The sequence below is a fragment of the Triturus cristatus genome, chromosome 3_2, assembly GCF_964204655.1.
Source record: "Triturus cristatus chromosome 3_2, aTriCri1.1, whole genome shotgun sequence".
NCBI classification, from domain to species: domain Eukaryota; kingdom Metazoa; phylum Chordata; class Amphibia; order Caudata; family Salamandridae; genus Triturus; species Triturus cristatus.
Window position 1 is genome coordinate 725823694 of NC_140584.1, and position 22324 is coordinate 725846017.

Here is a 22324-nt window from a genome sequence, read left to right on the forward strand (position 1 = left end):
CCCATCAGTTTCCATTGGCAGGATGCTCAATGTGTTTGCTATGAAAGTCGGCAACAGACAAAGGTTCTACTGAAGCGGCGTCTGTGACTGAAACACATATATTTAAGCGGTCTCTCCTGGAGCACAGCTTCGGGTACGCTTGCTTGCTCACTTCAGACTGTCGTGTCCTGCCCTCCGATGGCCCCGCTGCACAGTCAGGGAGATGCAAGTCACACACCGTCCTTGTGCTGCCGCCTCGCGCGCACTCCTTCCTAAAACGCCGTATCCGCATTCTCCCCACAGCGTCGCCGCGCTGAACAGCACCGGTGTAAAAACACAAAAGCACAAACGGGTAAAAGCCGTCGCTGTCTGGGGTCTGGAGGGGCCGTGGGGCTCGCGCAGCGCGAGCGCCTCGGGATTGAGACAGCTCTGGGGCGCCGCAGGCGGCTGCCGGAGCCTGGCGATGGGAGACGCTGAGAGTGAATACTGAAGAAGTGGCGGAGAGTGGCTGTTAGAAACGGACGAATGGCGGTTGCACAACAGACTGGTGCAGACCGAGGAAAGAGGCTGTGCAAGCGTCTATCTCTCTGCCAGTTAAGCCGCGTGAGATAGAACAGTCACCGAAAAGAGTGGGTAAATTCAGATTCTCGACGCCGGTGAAAGTCGTCCGTGGAAAAAACTAACGGATCACTTGATACTACGGAGAAAGAAAGGCAAACGCTGGTTAGGAACAGGATGAGTAGCAGTGTGGAGGAGGACTGTGCAAGGAGTAGGTACCGGCGGTGGTGGTGGAGGAGATGGCGGTGGGTCCCCCCAGGGCAGCCCTAAACCCGCAGCCGCCCAAAGCGGGGCTGAAAAGCGGAGAGCTATTGCCTGAGCCCGAGTCAACCGAGTCTCCTACCTATCGGGTCCCGCCCCTGTCCCTGGACTGAGTCCTGATAGGCGGAGGCAGCCTCTTTGCTTCCAATCAGCTCCTCTGCTCACCTGAGCACGTGACGACGGCCGGCGGGATCGGAGACAGGGAATCTGCTGCTGCTCTGCAACCCGCCAGAGGGCTGCGCGCTGCGGAGCAGGACAGGCTGTGCTGGCGTCTCCTCCTCCTCCCCATGGCAACTCCGTCCGCATCCTCACTCTAGCCGGCAGGTGGGTGTCCCCCTCTCCGCGGACCATGGGAAGGCCGTGCCGCTGCCGGCTGGAGGGATGCTGAGCAGTACCCATCTTCATCATTGCCATCTCCATCACTTCGCCCCCTGGGCCGGACTCCTGGGACTAGCGGAGCACATCTAGTCATGGTGCTTGGGGCGGAGTCCACCCCTCGGCAGTGCTGGACACTCTGTGATTGCCTGGGATCCCTGGTGCTTACCGCGATGTTGCTCGTTATTGCCAGACCAGTGAAACTTGCAGCTTTCCCTACCTCCCTAAGTGACTGTCAAACGCCCACCGGTTGGAACTGCTCCGGTAAGCATGCACACCCCTGCAAGTGGGGCCAGACCTGGGAAAATCACTGCCACCAACTCTTCCAGCAAAGCTACGGAGTCTTTTGCCCAAGCCCTCCCTGCGGATAGAGCGTGGGCAGGACACCACTCACCGAACCACCCGTTCACATGGAGCTCTGCCAAACACAATCGACAGAGGCGCACGACTAGGCTTCAATTCCCCGAAATATTGCCAGTATGGGAGCATGACTAGTGCATCGATTCCATCACCCATCTGCCTGCTTTTAGGCTCCCACAAAAAGCGTGAGCATGGGACCCATTCCCCAACCCATCCCAATATAGCACAGCCACTCGCCTAAGCTCCCGCAACACAGACAACAGAGTCGAGGCAACTACCAACTAACTCCTCTAGCAGCTCCATTCCCATGAGCCCCACCAAATAGGCGGCAGATCCAGGGCACCCACTGTCCGCAAACGTATCCAGAGACAATATGTAGAATGCACCAATTTCGTCAAACCCTCTGAATGCTGCAGATACACAGCTGCCAATACTTTTTCTACAAAGGGGAAATGCACATGTTTCAACCTCAATCCATCCAAACGTTAACGAGCGATTCAAATATATTGATGTGAATTTTTTTAATGTGTTAAATAAAGCAAAATATCACCCAAATAATAATGAGCAATCACATATCAAATAAACGCCCCGTAACGCCTTATCCCAGGGAATGCCCATCAAAAACTGACCAAAAACACCTCCTGTGTATAGGGTGCAACTGAATAAATTAGTTGAAACGCTCTAGTGCAACAGAGTACACTGGAGTAGTACAATCAGTTCCCTTATGGAAAGGTAGCTCAAACGAGCCCCAAACCATTCTCCACACGTTGATCGATAGAAAGCAAACACCCCTTAATTCGTACATAAAATAACTCCAACCCGCACAACGGAGAGAACACACAGAAGAAGAGCTCATATTCCACACAAAGCTTCTGGGCAGACATGGGCATGCATGCAATGTTGCATCTAATGTTCAGCAACAAGCAAGGCATACCTGCACCGTAGATGCCACAGTGCCAGCAAAAAATAACAGCCAGGACATTTACAGCCCTCATTCACCCATTTCAATCACAGCAAAGATCACCCCCGTAAATCCACCACTTCTGAGACCAATGCAAAGAAACGAGCTCCCAAAAAGTTCCCACCAGGTACCCGTGCAAACAAAGCAGCTCCGAACTTCTTGTCACATTTGGATGTATTGAAAAAACACCCTCGAAAACTTGCAACATAAGCTACCAGACCAGTTCAGCCCATTGCATGAACTTGAGTTCAAACCCAGTGCAGGCGCGAACAATACCCTGCATAAGTCTAGGAGGTTGTATGGCTTGGCTTTGCAGGATGCACAGACTAGTTTGGCCTTTGTGGTGTACTGAAGAGTTACATTCTCTCCTTTGCATGTGTCTCTGTGTCTGTATGCCGGTGTAAAGGTTGTGCTCACTATCACATTCGCATTTTCGCCTATTTTGTTCGTGTGCTCAGCTCTAGCTGGGGAAAAGTACGCGGCTTTTTCTGCGCTTGACATACAATGTGGGCTTTTTTACTTTCATCTTTTTTTGGAGCCAACATCCATCCGGTGATAGATGTGTGTTTGTCTACCATAGTCATAGCTTGCTTCAGAGCTGCACTTATTTGAAAACAAACTGGAGACCGACGGGGTCGATTATCTGTCCTTTTTCAGGTTTGGTTGTGGTGCCCAAGATGGTCGGGAAAGTGGAGCGCTTAAGTCTCTTTTGTCGTGCCATTACTCCTTGTTTGGCTGTCCTGTCAGCACTCGGTGCTTGGGAAATGGTAGCACAGAGCGATAATTGTTCCGGGCCTACCCAGGCGTCGCCCCGGAGGTGTCTGTTTTTATCGTCCTGCATTGAAAGTATCATGAGACAAAAAGCAGGAACTTGTGTGTTATTCCAGCTGCATTTCCACGGCAGAGGGTTTCATCGCCACAAACTCTGACAACTGCATGCAATTTAAACATGATTTTAAAGGGCCAGAAAGGCCACCGCCTGCCTAGCTCCCCATTGTGATAATGTTAATATGATATTTCAGGTCATCTCAGGTGAGAGTTGCTTGGGACTGCTTTAAACCCAGAGAGGCCTATAAATCAAACAGTGGCTGTCAAGGAAATGCTGAGTCTCAGGGAAAGTGCAACAGGGATGCGCCAGGATACAGCAACTCTCAGAGGCAGAGAATATTATCATTTTTGAGAAATCGATTTCGGATCTTTGCTTTTGGCCAGTTGATTGCTTTTCTCCGCCGTTCGTCTGGGCATTGATGCCGCCGCTAGCGGCGTGCAGCTCGAAGGAGTTCACGAGGGATGGTGCCGTTTTTGGATGTGGCCTGCCCCCGGCCATATGGATTTAGCTGCGAGTGATGGAAGACAGCTCTGGCGCAGAGGCAGGAGCTAAACGCATCCGACAGTGCAGGGTTAAGCAGGGCCCTTCCTCCTCGCTGCTGTATTCCAGCCTCAGAGCCAGGGCTGGCCGTTCTGCCGAGCTGCTGTTCCAACATTGGGAAATGTCCTAATTGAATAAGGAAGGATGGGCGCTGGAGTTGCTGCACTTGTAAATCAGCCTGGTGGCTGGAGCTAGCATTTTAATTAGATAATTACCCGCTGATGCTGCGGGGAGGCTTTTCTGGACCATCCCAGTCACATTAAGAGAGTGGCGTGAAGGCGGAACCTCCATGTCTGCACCGTCCTTGGCGCGCTCTCGTGTGAGTCTGTTGCACAGTGTGTAAGTGGGGAGGGCTGGGGGAGCGTGCGTCTCCTTTCTGCTCCGCCCCATGCGTGTTACTGCACTGACTGACAAGCAGTGGCTCGCCCTTCACGTATGAAGTTATCACACCGACACGTATTTGAATGCCCACGTCATGCCAGCGGCTCTCTGTTGGTCACAGTGTAGTAACGAGGTCACACATAGGCTTTGATATTAAATGGTGGAAACGCTCAGCAAGCGCTGCATTCCTCTGAGAACTCACCTGCCGAAGTCGGGCCCCACTTATGATGCGCATGTTTTATTTTTCTTCAAGCAGCGAGCAAGGGATTTGGTTGCATATAAGAGATGCCAAAAAGTCGATAGAACAAATCCTAATGGGTTTGACGTCTAATGTAACGGGTCCGTGCAGCATAATGGGGCGGGGTGGGCGGCGAGCGAGGGAAGCAGCTGAAATCTGAAATTCCTGCTGTCACTTAGAAGCTGCCTGTTCGGCCACATCTGTTAGCATGTCTGCGCAAATTGAGGATGAGAGGTCTGGCAATGAGACTGGCTCAGCTGCTTGTGGGTGACCTTGCACCCCTCCTGCAAGTGGAACTTAGCGGTGATCAATCTTCATTCGAGCCAGGCCCACTGCCTGTTTGTCTTTATTAGGAGGCGCGTGACGTCGGCGCCTCGCGTGCGCTCGAATGTTTGCGGCAACACTTAGCAAGAGAGGAAATACCAAACGCTGAACATACGCATGTAAAAGAGAACCAGGAGGCAGCAGGCACTAAGCCACAACTCAGAGCATCGTCTAAGCTCTAGCAGCATTCGCTAAAGGCACATGACATGAACAGTGTTTACATTATAGGGGAGAGAGGGGAAACTGGAGAACCAGGGTACCAGGTTCGGGTCTAGAATTCAGTTCAACATCCTGTGATTCTGGGCAAATCTCTTAATCCCCCTTGCCTGCCAAAAATGTGCGATGTAACTGTGCTCATGTAAAGCGCTCCAATACCTCCGGGTCCAGCTCGCGCTGCGCAAACTGCAAAAATAATAAAGAGGAGGCGGTGGCAGGGGAGGGCGTGTATCGGATGCTTGTCTTTATTTGTGTGATCGTTGTACCAGCCAAATCTGTGTTTAAAAACTAGATTGAATCACCGAATTGATCTCAAAGCTGAAACTGTTTCTTTCGCTTGCATTCGAGGTTACGACGACAGAGAAAACGACCTTTTTCTTTGTGACACCAATACCTGTAAATTTGATGGGGAGTGTTTAAGGATTGGAGACAGCGTCACGTGCGACTGCCAGTTCAAGGTAAGGAGACGGCCGCGGGCCCTTTTCTTTCTTTCGCTGACGGGAGTTGTTGTGTGGGGCCAACTTGTACTGTCCATTTCTGCGCAAGTGTAGCGAAGCCTGGCGCCAAAAGGGAGCTGGGAGGAGAAAGCAAGCGGCGTCGAGATTGCACACATCCCATTCTCTGTTGAGATGCAGGTGCTGTCTCTGCCAGTGCCCCCGGGGAGCTCGTGCTTCCGGCTGCAGGTGTGTTGAAGGTGCAGAATGATGCTGCGGGTGTGGTGTTTAGGTGAATCCACCAGCATGTCTGCTGAAATGCTGAGAACAGCCGTAGCCGGGTGTGGTCATGAAGGTGCTCCAAGCTGAGGTCTTGGATCAGAGCTTCTGCAGCCATCTAGACCCTGCGACTCTCTCTCCCTGGCCTGCTGCTTTGTTAGTGTGTCAGTGCACGCTCGCCCTTTTTTATTCTGTTTAGATCAGGGTCTTGCTGGTTAAAACATGCCATATTGTGTCATTTAAATGCTGAGTTTCCTTTCCTGATTCGGAATTGAACCTTCAATGTTATCATTTTATCCTATGCTATGTTGTGTCAAGAAGTAATCGTCATACACATCAATGTCATCCCCACTGCTTGAGGGCTTGGGTCCTCACCTATGGGGACATATTGTGACACTAGCGTTTGTTTATTGTCCAAGCTGTGGCATGTGCCTCTTCAAAGAACGTTGGAAGATTTCAGTTTTCAAAAGTCTCTTGAACTTGAAGTGGCTTTTTCTCAGTAATTGCTTCTGTCAGTTTATTCCAAAGTCCATGATCCCTGCATTCCACGGTGCATTACCCTGCTTTGATTTTCAGTGGCTGATATATATGCTTTATATGGTCAATTATGCAACACCCGCAATACTTTTTTGTTAAACATAGGCAGACTTGTGCTACTGGAAGGAGACATGGAGGTGAGGCTGAAATGTTTCAGCAAAAGTCTCTTTGTGTCAAGCACAGTACTGAAAATTGTACTTGGATACTTACTGGAAGCCAGTGAGGTAGGCACATTTCGGGTGCGATGTGTCCAAGTACAGCTCCTGCATGCTTCCATTTAGCAGAGGATAATGAATTTGTTTGGCAGCTCAGGTTGAAAGAAAGGACTAGGTAAAATGTGCAACGAAAGAAGCAGTGAAGTCACTAGGCATCTATATTAAACACAAGTGCACGCATCTAAAGTTATAACTTTGACAGCCAAGTCAACATATCATTAAGACAAAATATCGAAAGACGTTTTTTTGTTAGTGTCACATTTTTAAAGTAACAATCTATCGTTATTCTGCTTTGCAGCCCATTAATTTCATAATTTGTTTATTTTATTTGTTAAACAATTTGTGAGTTATTTATTCTCCTGTAGAATAAGTTTGTATTTCTACTATACCTTCAAGTCACTATGAGTTACTTATGTCCACTGTGCAATTGTGGAATGGTGATCTGTACTCATATGGGCATGATATGATCAGATCACAAACCAGTCAGTGTTTGTTGCACAATATCTAGTTTTCTAACGTGACCTTTAAACATCAGGCCCATGTTTCTATATTGAGTACTTTACTACATCAGCATACCCGCTAGAGATCATAAAATAGGTCAAATAATCTGCATTTAGCTCTTGAATGCCTAGCATAATGAATGAGTGTTAAGGTCCTGTAGAATGTAAAGTCTGGTGATTTTTCATTTCAAGCAAGCGAGGTCGGAATGCGCTCCAGGGAGCTTCTCACGCAACAGGAAGCTAAAATATTCTCTTTAGATGTAGACAATTAAAGCACCAAGGGACTGGCCAAGCTAAGGGAGACTTAACATGCCTTGATCTCTGGATGCAGATATATGTTTAAATTACGGCAATTCATGTGGTGGCAGAAACAGCTAGAGTCCCATCGCTGAAAGATTTTTGAAAAAGTGTTCAGATCATAAAGTCAAATGGCTAAGTGATAGGCATTGATCCTGGCGGGCCACCGTCAAACAGTCCCTTTTAGACCGACTATGTCTCAAGTGATCTCTTTGCAGCATCGGCGTGTGGTTGATTGCATTTCTTGAGTAGGTCACTGTATGGCGAATGCTAATATTGCAATGCCGCAGTCATGTTAGTTAGCCGAGGATAAGAATACCACTTCTGTGCATGCCACAGTTATTGTGCCATGCTGATCCATGGTTATATTCTAGAATAGGTACTGTATATAACCTACAGCTTCAAAAAGACACACTGAAAGGTAAACATGCTAAAAACACATCAAGTTGTATGACAAATGTTCTGACAGCTTCATGGCGAAATAATTATTCTAGGGATATTCGGTGTTTTAATTGGGTCCTTTTACCTGTACACTTTGTCCCTTTGCTTAATTTGTTATAGTTGTTATCATAGATGCACTGAAGTACAACATTAGTTCTTGAAATTATATATAGTGTGCATCAATTTTATTGTATTTGTTTTCTGCAGAAGTTATGTTCTATTAGTAAGCAAAAAAGGTTTATCAATCTAAAATATACATGGCATGTTCAGCATATGTTATTGAATTATGTACATAAAACACTCCATATGGAATGTATGGACCATTAAGCTACATATTTCCAAAAGCAGCAGTCAAACATGTTGTTTTGAGAAGTCGATATACCAACACGAGCATCGTTTTTAACTCGGACATCTCAGTAAAAGTCCTGTGAATTTTCTCGTTCAGGGAACAGAATCTGATAAGACATTTAAAGAGTCAATCACATTCTATCCCACTAAAATATTTTTAAAACGAGAGGTGTGCCCACAGAATTTTGGTTATGTGGAAAAAACCACGCCTGAAAGGGGTTGTCCACAAATGTCCAAGCAGACTCATTCTGCAAAACAGAGTAAAAGCTACTCAGTTGTTGGCTTGAAGATCTGTGATTTATGCCTCTATAATTGATGCCCAATTCACAAGGGTGAATTTGGTTGATACTTATGCGTTATATAACTTTGTAGACTAAGCACCAGTGCACAGGCATTCATTTTGTCAAATTAAAGTACACTAATGGATGCTCTAAGGGTGTGTTAGCTGAAGTCCTGTGAAATTATAACATACACTCAACTTTCAAGAAGAGATAATTGAGACATGTTTATCTATGCATTTCTCACAATTTTAGAACAACTAAAGTACACCGGAATGACACATGTACTAGTCATTTTCCTTCAGTTCAAGGAGGCAGTAGTGAATTCACTGGAGAAATCACAACAAAGTTTGTTTAAGTAATGTGCCTCAGTAAAAAAGGCATCATGTAATACGGACAGGCGATTTTATTGGTAAGGTCCCAGAATCTAGAGCCAGATATACCGAAGGATTTTGCATTTGCAAGGTCTGCAAATCACAACATCGCAGGGTTTGTAACAGAAAACTTTCTTTTTGAAATGTACTTTGCTCATTTTACGAGTTTGAAATGTTTCTTTGAATTGAGAAATGAGATTGCAACTAATACCAAATTGAAATTTGTAAGGGACATTCCTTCCAAATTTGATTCAGTATCAGTATGGTATGTGTCAATTGTTTACCACTGCAGTTCTGGTCACAAACTACTAAAATAAAAATTGCACTCAAGCACACACAATTCCAATAAGAAGATAAGTCTTCTGTTTGTTGTCTGTTTTTAATTCCAGCAACAAATCAAGGTATTCTACAAAGTATTTTACTTTAAGAGCAGATTTCCATACAATGCTGTCCAACAATGCCGCAGCCGACACATGTTTCGTCCTACCTGGACTTTTTCAAGGCTATATGTATGGTAATATGTCCAAAATAGGTATAAGGTCTCTCCCAATTGTAATGATTGCAAAGTGTAGGACAATAGTTCGGTCTGTCTGGGACCTCAAAATAATGGTTGTCCCATTGCTGGGCTGACTACGAAGTAATCCCCCAAATGTTTCTGTGCCTGCTTCAGTAGAGTTAAACCATAAAGAGGGATGGCACCAACCTGATAAGTGTACCGGTCTGTAAGTTCCTAGGTCTGGGTACGCTGTATGCGCTTGAGTGCAATTTCTGTTTTGGACATTGGGCACACACTCTGGCTTCAAAGTGTGTCCAAAGTTGCACCAAAGGTTGCTTGGTGCTAAGCACAATAGCAGCAAGAAGAGTACAAATTTTGCAATTAATGGTTTGACTATAGCCAGTGACTACAAATAGTTGTGCAGACATTGGGCCTAGTCACCAAATGTTTTTCTCTGGTCAGAAACTACTGATCAGCTAACAACTCTTCAAAGGAGGTGGGAAGGGCGGGCAAAGGGAATAATGTTGGCACCCTCAGGGGGCATAAGCAGTGTTCTGAGGTCTACTGCCTGCGCTCCCTGATGTTTTCCCAAGTAGGGCTGCTTTAGAAAAATGTTCATTATTTGGGAATGCAAACACAAGGATTGTGGTCTGCTATCCCCGGCAGGCTAACAATCACTGTGTTTGTAGCCAATTGTAGATCACCCTAATGAATAGTCATTAGGGAGGTCATTCTGCGAGCCCCTGCAGGTGACGAATTCGGGAACCAAACTAATAAAGGTAGGTCAGTTGGAAAAATCAAAGTTCATTCACAAAAGAGCCGGAGTGCGGTTTGCAAACATTCTTTGTGGCTAGACTCTTAGTGCATCATGTATGTGGGCACTAAAATGAAATTGGTAGGGATTTAGATATACAACGGTGGATTTATGATCCTTTATTTCAACATTGTGCATCATATAGAAGTGGCTGTCTCATATTCAGTTTCGTAGACATGGCAACCCACACACATCTCAGTTTTTTAGTAGGGACACTTTCAAAATTGATATTGACTTCTATAGAGACATTCAAGAACGTAACCATCACCAGTTAATATTTGTGTTAAATACTTCTATTTTTAGTTAACGTTTAGCTCACTTATTATCAATAGGTTGATGGCGGTCTTTTTTGATTGCTAAAGTAATTAATCATTGTTTGCAGATTAATAAATATGTTCAAATAAAAATAATTCTAAATAGTTTATTGGAGGTGCAGGATGTATTTTTTTCACACTGGATTTGATCTAACTAGTTCAGGATCTGCAATCAATAAACATGTTTTTGAGAAGGGAGAACAAAAACGAGTAGCTCTACAGATAGCAACACACTGTCACAGGAGGTCATAAAAGGGAGATAGGTGATTTTAAAAGACCCATTAGAAATGGATGCACGTGCAACTGATAATTGCTTTGTAGAATGTTTCTTTTTTTTAACATATATCTTTATTAGATTTTTAAACAGTCTCAATGGCAATTACAAAGAAACGACAATTATAGCGTTATGCGAGGATATGTAAATGAGCAACCTGCATGGCAACCATTCAATCCCCAAAAATCACTTCTGTGCTTTGATCAGGTCCATGTGCTTTATCCTGTGGTGGTGGCAATAAAATCGAAATACAAACGTTGCAACCAAAAGGATATTCTATAACCAGCATATACAATAGGCAAGAGAATGATAAGTTATTTTGGGAAATACTGGGTAAAGGTATTATGTCTAAGATCTGAGTGATATTTCACGTCCTATATCCAATGACTGGAGGGCAGCATATATTGAGCTTACATATAGGTGCAAGGAACAGCCATTTACAGCACCCAAAATAGTACTAAGAAGTAAGACCACAACCACTGTAATGTACAAAAATACTTTAATCGATTAAAAGTTGTAAAACATTGGCTGAACCTGCACCAGATGGTTGGCCCATTATCACCTTGAGTATGCAACCACCAGTGGGCAGTTTTATTATTCCAATGATTGAAAGTTATCAATGTAGTGAAAAAGACACTAGTAAAGAGATACCATAGTTCAAGAAGGAAATAAATCTGACCTCCCTGTCTCCGTGACTGCGTTGCATCCCCCTTGCAAGACATTTGCCAAAAGCCTCAAAGGTCTCACTGCCTGGGTGACACTAACCATCTTACACCAGAATATGGACTAATTTCAGGAAGTACGTATCAACAGGGCACCATGCAATGGCTCGCTGAGCTATGAACAGCTACGCCCTGTTTACAAATATTTTCCAAAGCTCTTGACTGCATGGTCAGTGCTTTGGTATAAATAACCTACCATTTCTTTCACACCACATAACTTGATCACCGTATTAAGTGAGCTCTTTACTTACACAATTGTTCTCTCTTCTCCTTTTTATTGAAGGGCTTTCTTCTTTACCTGGATCCCATCCTCGGCATGCCTTTCTTTCCCTGAGCGTGGCCCAGTGTGCCACATGCCTGTCTGTCTCACTGTTATTGTATCTCTGCTCAAACCGTATCCCATAGATCACAGCCTCTCTTTGCTTGAGATCATATCGCTGCAGTCTAAAGTAACTTTCTCTAGATTGTCTACTCATCCTACCGCCATTTGCATGAACTCATAATAAGGGTCCCACCTAACGCCTATTAATTTAATGTAACCCGAGGAAACTGGAGCAAATACAGGGAATAATGCCCTTGAAAGCACAATACTAATCTCAATAAGTAACAATTAATAACAATGACCAATAACCTTTAGATTAACTGTGTTTCACGAATAGCATGCCGTGTGTCATAAAACACTGCAACGCATCCTCCGGGTAAGTGCTATGTAAATTTGATTAAACTACAGTACAATAGAATGCGTCTAAATTCTAAAGTCAAATCGCGCTTGAATTCCTTTGGTAAGTTGCAGCCGCGCTGGTGTGCGCCATGGCTGTATTCTGCCGCCCGTGTCTTTTCATATTTACTTGAATGGCTGTAAAGACCTGTTGTCATCATCTAGAACCAACTCACCTGGAGTGGTTCAAAGAAAGGTGGGACTACGCTGACGACTCGTTTCCGTGTGGTCACAACCCGGTTGGCCCACTGATATCTTTGTATACGCTATGTGCTTGGGCTGGCCAGAATAAAGTTAATATCAGGTATGCAAAAAGTCAAATGACGTGTGAATAAACAGCTACTCTGGGAATTGTTACACACAAGGTGTGTGCGTCTCTGCCATAAACGAGCACTCACTTTAGATGGTTCTGAACTCAGGAATAACATGGACTTCCTTTATTGAAGCAAGAACCTACTCACCGGCCCCCTCTATTATCTGATGCTTTGTATGAAAATGTGAAGTATTTGTTTCAAGTAAATCTAGCATCAAAGCAAGGGGGCAGTGTTCTAAGAGATGCAGATGCAATAAGTGCCTTGTACTCTGCAGAAATGGATGAGTTAGTGATTGAACGTTGAGGCAGGAGAATTCTCTAAGTTGAGTCCAGGGGCAGTCAAGGTAAAAGGCACGACATGGGGCTGCAGAGAAGAGACCGAGGTGAGGGATGAAGGGAAATGTACCTAAAACATTATTAAAGGACATTAAGATACTGTTAACCGGTATTAAATGATGCCACCCCAGTCAAGTTCGAGTGTATAACAAGAATTACAGGCTGCCCTGAAAGCTTTCGTTTTAAGAAGGGAACTGGTGTCTAAACATGCGCACCCATTTAATTAAGTTGACTTGAATTAGGAATAGATTTGATCTTGGCTCATTTCTCCTTTTTCCTGCTACTATACTATACATTATAATGTACGAATTTATATGGGCAAACATGCACATTTAACCTGTTTTGTACTATTTAGATTAAAGAACTAAAGTTGGAATCATTAATTAAATACCATTCCACCAAGAGTGACCTGTTTACATCGAGACTGAAAGTTTCCTAAAAGCTTATTCAAAACAAGCAGTACTTTTATCAGTAACTAAATAATAAAGAAATAATGCTCCGCGCTGGCTACTCTACAGGTCAAATTCCAGCATTTGATTTTAGGGTTATGGTGGCAACTTGTATCGCTAGAACGGTTTCATGTAGTTTCGATTTGCATAGTTTCGGTACTCTACTTTTTAAAAGTTAAAGAGAGCCACTGCTGTCTTTACTGGAACACAATGAAACCAGCATTGGCCAAGCCAATAGGTTTTACCTATTAGACCTGTACAATTTGCTATTTCTTTTAGTCAGAATGTACTGCATCGGAGCTGCCGTGCAGAATGGCTGAAAAAACAAGACATCCTGACGGGGCCACTGCTTGATTTTGGAGATGTGCATGCGTTCAACATGCATGCGCCCACCTACAAAAAGACACGTTTTTTAGTTTACTGATCCAACATAAATAATTAAATTAAAGAGTAGAACAAAAATGCTGCTTTAAAGTATAGTGAGAAAGTGCTTAAAAAATAAATAGTGGATGACCTGGTTGCTGGATTGGCAGGGTGAAGCAACGTGGAAATGGGGGAGAGGCAACACAGCTGGCGGAGGGGGAAGACTGGTGAAACAGTGCAGTCTTGAGCACTGAAGGGACGAAGCACATGGGCGAGAGAGAGCAACTCAAATTCGGTTGCCTGGAGAGAAGCACATGGGCAGAGAGAGCAAGGAGAGGAGAAAAGCACACAAAGAGACAGCTAGAAAACAAATTCCCTCTCAATAATTGCTTGAACGAAAAGAAAAAAAGTTGTTTCCTAAAAGCAAGCAGAGAAAGCATAGAAGCAAGCTGTTGGACTTGGCCCTTTTTGGCTAAAGTTCTTTAAACTTTTTGCCTTCCTCCTAGACCTTTTTCTGACATGATGTTGCCGACTTAGATGCTTTGGGCACTTTGCCACTGCTGATCAGTGTCAAAGTGCAAGTGCTCCCTGTATAAAGTTTTATGGTAATTGGTAGTCCATTATTGGTATATTTGTCTTACTAGTTAAGTCCCCAGTAAAGTGCACTATGTGTGCCAGGGCTGGTAATGCAAATGCTACTAGTGGGCCTGCAGCACTAATTGTGCCACCCACTCAAGTAGCCCTAAAAAGAGATGTCAGGCCTGCCACTGCAGTGCCTGTGCGCAGTTTGTTAGCTGCCTTGTTGTACTGACAAGTGCACCCACTTGCCAGGCCTTACACATCCCTTTTTATGCACATCAGACACCCCTATGGTAGGCCCAAGGTACCCCCCTGGGCAGGGTGCAGTGTATGTGAAAGGCAGGACCATGTCCTGACAGTGAAATACTGCCAAATTCGTTTTTCACTGTTGCAAAGCCATCTTGCCCATAGGATAGAATGGGGAATGCTGTGTGCCATGTTTCCCGCTTATCTTCCCATAGGCATACGATGGAGTTTAGTGTGCCTGAACTCAGAATTTAATAACACATCTTTTTGTGAAGGTGTTTTTTAAATTGTGTGTTTAGAAACCACGCATTTAGAAGTGGCTGGTTTCTTGTCTTAAACCATCCTGTGTGCCTCTGCCTGGTTGTGTATTAACTGTCTGTGTTTGGATGTGACAGGGTCTGGGGAGTGTCCTGACCCATGGGACGAGTAAGTGAGACAGCAACAGGCTGGCCTGCATTTGATGTGGGGGGAGGAGTAGCCCCCTGGATGTGAAGAGGGCTGTGTTGCTGCCACCAAAGGATGGCTCCACCTCCTGCGGAGTGTCTGGGGCTCAGACCCTCACTATCAAAGGAAGAGGGTGTGCACTGGCAGGAAGACACCAAGGTCTGGTTTGGCCTGGGCTCAGAGCCCCCCTGAACAGAAAGAGTTCAAAGGCATTTAGGGGTATAAATGTGAGAGCTGAAACCCCTGAACTCAAGACTGAACTCAAGCCTGAAAAAGGATTGAAACTACTTCGTGATCAAGAGGAACCTCTGCCAAGGAAGAACAGCTGAAGAGACTGAAGAGAAGAACTGCCCTTGCTGTGTGTTCTGGGGCTGGCCTGCAGTTTGCTGATTTGACTAAGGAGAGGACAAGGGACATTGCTGTGGGCTGTGTCCCCCTGCTTGAAAGGAATTTGCTGTGTGCTGTGTCCTGAAGTAACTTGTCTCCAAGGGCCCGAGAGGAGCTGGCTCCCTGTTGTGGAAACTCAGGAACATAAAAGTTTCCAAGTGTGTCTCAGCAACGCTGTGTGCGTGTGCTTTTTGCAGCCTGAAACCGTCATAAGAATTGCCCCGTGACCGTGTGCCCTGGAGCAGTCTTGCGCTCTGCTTCGATCAACAGCATGACCAGAAGTGCTGTGATGGTTATCGCCATCAGCCCGGACCACTGTCCCAAGGGGGAGCAGTTAGAAATCAACGCCGCCGGCCCAAGCCTGCCATTGCCAAGGAGAGACCTGTGAATCTTCACCATCGTGGGTCCGAGGTCCTTTGCCCAAGATCAAAGGAGTCGCGCCAGGAGCCGATCAGCTGCGAGGCTGTTGCCTGGTAGTCAGACTCTCACTGCGAGGAGCTGCCGCCGCCAACCCAAAGCCGCACAGCGTGACGCCCAAGCCGCGAGGAGAGGAGAGAGAGACAGACTGCATCCACTTAGCGAGCGTGCGTGTGTCGCCGCCTGGGGCGGAGTGCGTGCTACAAGAGACTGCTCTCGGACTTTCCCATCTTTGCAGCACGAGCCTCTGCTCAAGTCAGTATCGTGGCCCGTACTCGCCGAGGAGTGGCAGTACCGGGGTCCGATTGGGGAGCTGCACTTTGTTTCCTTAGTAACAGGATTGGGGGCATATTTTGGCAATCACTGACCGCGAGTCAGCCAGGAGTGGCATGGAGACCTTCATGAGCACCGCGATCGGTGCAGAATTATTTTTACGATCCACATTAGTACTTACACTACAAACTGCATTATTACTTGCTTTTACGATCCGCATTAATACTTGCACTACGAACTGACTTATTGTTTTTGCGATCCACATTAGTACGTGCACTACGAACTGCATTATTACTTGTTTGACGATCCGCATTAGTACTTGCATTAAGGACTATCTTATTTCTACATTACGAACTGCATTACGAACTGCATAGCATTGCATTAGGACTGCATTAGATCATCTTGAACTGCTCATTAATACCGCAAGAACCTACAAGTGATTGTTGGCCTAATAACCGGCCCAGTGAAATATTATGAATACGCATATGCTGGATATTTTTATCGTTTGGTCTCATCGTATTTCTTCTTCATAAAGATACCGCTATTTTCCTAAATCAGTGTGGTGTTCATTTGTGGTGTTATCACTGTGTTACTGGGGGTGTGGTTGCAAATACTTTACACATTGCCTTGGAGATAAGCCTGGCTGCTCGTGCCAAGCTACCGGGGGGTGAGCAGGGGTTATCTGAGAGGGTGTCCCTCCTTTCCCTGACTAGAAGCAAGGGTCTCTATTTGGACTAAGGTACCTATCTCAACAAACTAGAGACCCCCAGTTCTAACACAAGCCAATCAAAGAAATAGGCTAAGAGGCACTACTCCAAGTGAGAGAAAACACAAGGATGACAAAAAGCCATCAAAATAGAAGCAATCAAATGAGATTGACAGGAAAGCCAACAAATTTAAAGCAATGAGTGGGCTCCAAGCACTTGTTTGTTTATCGTAGGCTCTCAGTATATCTTTCCCAACAAGACAGCTTGCGCTGTCTTGTAATTTCCACCTAAACACAAATGTACATTATGTTTCATTGATGGGCCCTGCCCCATTTATTAAAACATGTGTATTGATATTTATCACACTGAATATCTAAATTATTTTGCTTTTATATTTTTAAATGTCGGTCATTGGAACACCCATGAGCATAGTTTCAACAGTATTTGTCGATAGGAGCCACACACTTGTCATTAAGAGCCACCAGCCGCGGTCGGTAGTTGGAGTTCCTGCAGGGCGGTGACGTCGGGAGGGGGAGGGGCAGGGTGGGGGGGTAGTAAACTATGGATTACGGAGGTTTACAGGTAAGTAAGCATATAAATTAATAAAACGAATTTCGTTGCGTGCATTACTTACCTGTAAACCTCCGTAATCCATAGTTTACTACCCCCCACCCTGCCCCTCCCCCTCCCGACGTCACCGCCCTGCAGGAACTCCTACTACCGACCGCGGCTGAGAGCCACTAAATTTTCTTTAAAAAAGGACCAGATGAAATAACAAATACATCTTGTGAAAGCAAACCATACAAACGTTGCTCTTTAGCATATGTGTGGTGATGATCTTTCCTCCTCATGGATCTCGTAGTTAGAGGCACATAAAGGACTTCTACATTTAACTGAGTAATTGACTTCAATCTGCAAAGATGGGAATCAATTAACATAATACAGCTTGGCCTAGATTTATCAAAGTTAAGTGTTGGCACTGGAGTCTTTGTGATGCTAAGCTGCACTGTTTGCACCAGTGCTGAACATTGTACCACCGAATCAATGCCCCATTTTGGTAGTCTGTGGTAGCACACATGTACTTTTTGAATGCCTGCGGCTGGCACTTCTGTTCCTATTTAAATGAGTTGCTAAGTGATTTATGAAGTCTCTGCCTTGGCATGAACTTGCACAATGTGTCCAGTACTTAATGGCAGTTGAGAAATGGTGTTAGGAAGCCACAAAGACCAACGTGTCTGCAGTCCTGCTCTCCATAAAGAAGGCAATATTGTAAAGGATGCTTGTTTCTCTGTAGCTCCCTTTATGCATAGGCATTCTGGGTCGTGCATTATTTCTGACAACATTATTTTCTTCATTATGTGTATTTTGTCTGATTGTCATTTTCATCAACAGCGATCTTTCTTTCGCTTTGCATCCGCTGCAATTCGTGTCTGTTTGCGACCATCTCTACGATGATTTGATATCATTATTAAGGACGAAGGAATCTTCCCGTGTTTAGTGTATTAAGGTAATGTTAAGTTAGGTTGTCCACAGTAACTGTCTTTGAAAGGCAAAACTGATGAAAGTGGCACTTGTAGGAGACAGCAGAACACATTCCTCGTCGCAGTCCCTCAGAGAGCACGTCCTGTATTGATTGTAGCCGGCTTTGTATACGTCAACGGCATTGCTCACTTTGATCAAAAATGATTTCATTGTTCTAAATAATAAACCTACCTTTCTGTGTATTAAGATATGCGTTGAACGTGCAAGTTTCTCTTCGTAACGTGCACATTATTACATTTTGGGGGACAAAGCAGTAATATTTGCTTGCATGAAGGTAGAGTGCATAAAAAGGTCCCCAAGCCCCTGCAGCCATTACGGCGCAAGGGGGTACAGCCCTTCAGAGGGCCCCCAACCCTTCAGAGTTCAGCCCGAGGCCAATGAGCATTTGTGCGATATGGGAGAATCAGGGGCCCTTCATCACATTCCGCAGGGGGCCCCTATCAATTTGCGTTATGTCACCGCATTTTCCTTTCGCATATTTTATTAATTGCTACAGTAGAAGTCTACGTGGATTACAGAGCATGGTATTGCACAGAAGTTGAAGTGGTGAAGTTGCAGAATTTGCCTTTTAGTGAAACCATATACCATGGATCCTGGAGGTGGGGGGAATTGTAGATGGTGCTATGAATGGAAGGTGATCAGAAACAAAGAATCGGTCAAGAATTGGAGCCTTAGACGGAAAGTTACTTCCTGCTGGCTTTTAAAGTTGCTTTGAAATGGAAAACTCTTTCACTGTATCAAGACTTTGCCCACCAGACTACTTTGTTCTAAGTGATGTTTTAGTGCTTCTCGTGACGATTTGTGCTATGCGTGAAAACATGTCCAGAGGCAATTGCTCATTTACTCTTCTTTTGCCCTCATTAGTTATCACTGAGGAAAGAATGGATATTTCCATTGTGTAGACTTGGTGGTCCGGGTCATTATCTTGAGGGAATCATTGTATACTGACACCCATAGACCATTGGTCTTTGGCCTTTCCAGATTCTGGTAGGCACTGTGGATCAGGTGTGGGAAGCTACTTGTATGAAGCACTTTATTTTTCTAGGAACTGCTGTATTTCTTTCTTTGCATATCTAACTAATGAAATTGTTTTTAACATATTTATTCCCAAATCTTCTTATCTCTGTTTTTATACTTGTGCTGTGTCCTTTTTTGGATCCTGGTGATCGTAATAATGTTTTGATGGGATCATCAAGTGTCATTGGAGGTTTCTTAGTGGACTTGAGTTCTAGAATTGAGCGGTGGGTAGGTGAGTGATGGGACATGGTTAGCCATTAGCAGAATATGGTCTGGCTAACAAGGCTACCGTAGGACTTAGTCATGGGTGCATTACATTTTTTCTTTACTCTGCTTCCAGCCATCTTTATTAGAGAGATTTGGAGCTTCTTTGAGCAGGGATTCAGCTCGTTCGAGACATTAATTTGCAGAGCTGAGATAAACAACAACATGCAGAGAAAAGCATGGTGAGAAGAGAAACGTAGAATGCATGACCACGTTGCAAACATCTGACAAGCAATTTGCCTGTGGCAGCTTCACTCCGTTTTTAAAACTGACTGAACCACTCAAAATTCGTGCCTTCACTGTGACTTTCAGTTGTTTCAGGAATTACAATGAAGAAATGATACATTACTTTTGAGAATTGATAATTTCCTCTATCATAATTCCAGGACGCCACTTTAGTCGTGTATTTTTAAATATATGTTTTTACCACATTCCCTGGCCTCTCTCAGGTATCTTATGGTGGTAAGAATAGTCTTGCTTCAAAGATCACCAGCTGCTCTTGTTTCAAACATCATTATGTAGGAAAACTGTATCTTAGCTCAAATAGATCATGGCTGATGCCTTCAGAACTTTGCAAATATGTTTTTTTAAAAATAATTTACAAGTAGATGATCGGAGTATAAAGTGCACCAAATGATTTTCAACAGAATAGATTAAGATACACTTACAAAAGTTTGATTACTACGAAGTTATATTTATCAACAGTAGGTTGTTACACTTTGATAGAGCATACAATAATTATTCATCCTAATGATTCAGTCTTAAAATATTTTGCTTTATGACAGTGATGGTGTATTCTCCTCACCATCTCATACTTCTTTCATGCAACATCTATGAGTGTCAGAAAGTAAGTTATTAATTTAGGAAGGGAGACCCATGCCAATTAAATAAACGCACCCTGTTTAGATCCCAACAGACTCAGTGAAACTGCTTAACCACCGGTAGTTTTGGCACAAGCAAATGGCAAATAAAAGTAAAGAAAACAAAACAATAAAATTCTCAAACCAATGAAAAACAAACATTCAACTAACAAAAAGTCACCATAATGACTACATTTGGTTGAGAGAAGATGTGAATTTTTAAAGTTTATGGCAAACACGTGCATACAAAACAGTACAGCACAAATGCAAAGTCTGAGTTTGCAGTTGTTTGGGACCTAGGCAGCATTTTATGTCACCTGCGATGGAGAAGAGTCCGAATGCACAAGCAAAGTATTCGACCTCCCACAGAACTCTTCCCAAGCCCAAATAAGAAGGGAGTTTTTTCAAGTGGAGCAACATTTTTTCTTGAAAGCAAACTTCCTCAAATATATTTTTTCACTACAATACGTGTTGAACTTGGCACTTTTTTAAGGTTTATCCCCTGACTTTTTGCATTTTGCCTCCTATTTTTCTGACCCTCTTTTTGTGGACTTTAGGACTCTGGGCACTCTACAACTGCTGGTCAGTGCTAAAGTGGATTTGCTCTCTGTCTAAATTGTGATTATGATTGGTTAGCCCTAATTGGCATATTTAATTTACTTGTAAGTCCCTAGTAAAGTGCACTATGTGTGCCCAGGGCCTGTGAATCATTCTACTAGGGGCCACAGGTTGTGCCACTTACACAAGTAGCCCTATAAACAAGTATTTGGCCAGACATTGCAGTGTTTTCAAGTGCAGTTTTAAAATTGCCACGTTGACCTGGAAAGCTCCCTCATTTGCCAAGCCCAAACCTTCCTTTTTACTACATGAAGGCACCCCTAAGGTAGGTCCAAGGCAGCCACATGGGCAGAGTGCAGTGAATGTAAAAGTGAGGACATGTACTGGTGTACTTTACATGTCCTGATAGTGAAATACTGCCAATTTAGTTTTTCGCTAATGCAAGGACTAGCTCTCCTGTAGGTTGTCATTGCAGTTGCCCTGTAACATCATACAAGTGTAGCTTTCAATTGAGAAGAGCTAGAGATTTGGAGTTTGGGCTCTCTGAGCTCAGAAGTTAAGAACACATCTTTTAGTGAAGGTGGTTTTTAAATTGTGTGTTTGAAAATGGTGCTTTTTGTAACTGGGTATATTTTTGCTCTGCCATCCTGTCCCTTTGTCTGCCTGTGGAATCTATGTCTGGTTTAGACTGACAGTTGAGCTCTTTGTGCATTCACTCTAGACAGTCACAAAAAAGGTACTGAGACATGGCCTGCACATCCTGATTGCTCATCACCAGGCTGATGGGCCTTCCTGAGCTAGAATGGTGAGAGGTGTTATCACTGACACCATAAATAAGGATGTACCTGGCTTCTCACAAAGCTGTCTCCTCATGTGTCTGGAGCCAAGACAGTGCAAGAGAGGATCTGTGCACTACAAAGACTAACCTTTGAAGTATACCTACTTCGAAGGCCAAAAGGGGTAAAAGTATTAGACCTATAACCCCAGACTTGTAGAACACTTCTTGGTCAAGAGTAAACTCTACGATGAGGAAGAGCTGGAGAGCTGTCAGGAGGAGTACTGTGTTTGCTGTGTTGGCCTTCAGTTGCTGCTCTTGTCTTGGAGAGGAAAAAGACTGGACTTTGCTTTGTATCCTGCTTGAGAAGGTTCTCCAAGGACTTGTGTGTGCTTGCCTCCTGTTAAGAAGTCTTAGGACCATCAATAACTTCATGTGCAGCTTCCCTGGAACATTCTGCTGTGAGTTCCAACCTGCCAAGTGGTATCAATTCCAGTTCTAAGCCCTTGAAGGTGGTTTTGCTGCTTCAAAGACTGAAAAGCAAAGCATCGCCCTTCAGCATTGTTTTTGCAAGCTTGCCATGCAGTTGAAAAACAAATTCACTGTTGCTATGCTGCAGAAAAAATCAGTGCAGCACGTGTCCGTGGCTGAATGAACCATCGCAGCCTGAGTCCAGAGCACCGCATCTCCGACTTCCAAGACTTCCTCTCTGACTCAGGCCTTGCTGTGCA

At 44.4% G+C, this 22324-nt stretch overlaps 1 protein-coding gene across 1 annotated transcript in view; it reads left to right on the forward strand.

Moving 5' to 3' along the window:
• The first annotated feature begins 1028 nt into the window (after positions 1 to 1028).
• The window catches only part of TMEFF2 (transmembrane protein with EGF like and two follistatin like domains 2), an 826595-nt gene continuing 805299 nt past the window's right edge, over positions 1029 to 22324 (forward strand). Inside the window, exons 1-2 of the mRNA XM_085648776.1 lie at positions 1029 to 1437; positions 5371 to 5480. Coding sequence (XP_085504902.1) covers positions 1269 to 1437; positions 5371 to 5480 — 279 coding nt within the window. The 5' untranslated portion in view covers positions 1029 to 1268. The remainder of the gene's footprint in view (positions 1438 to 5370; positions 5481 to 22324) is intronic.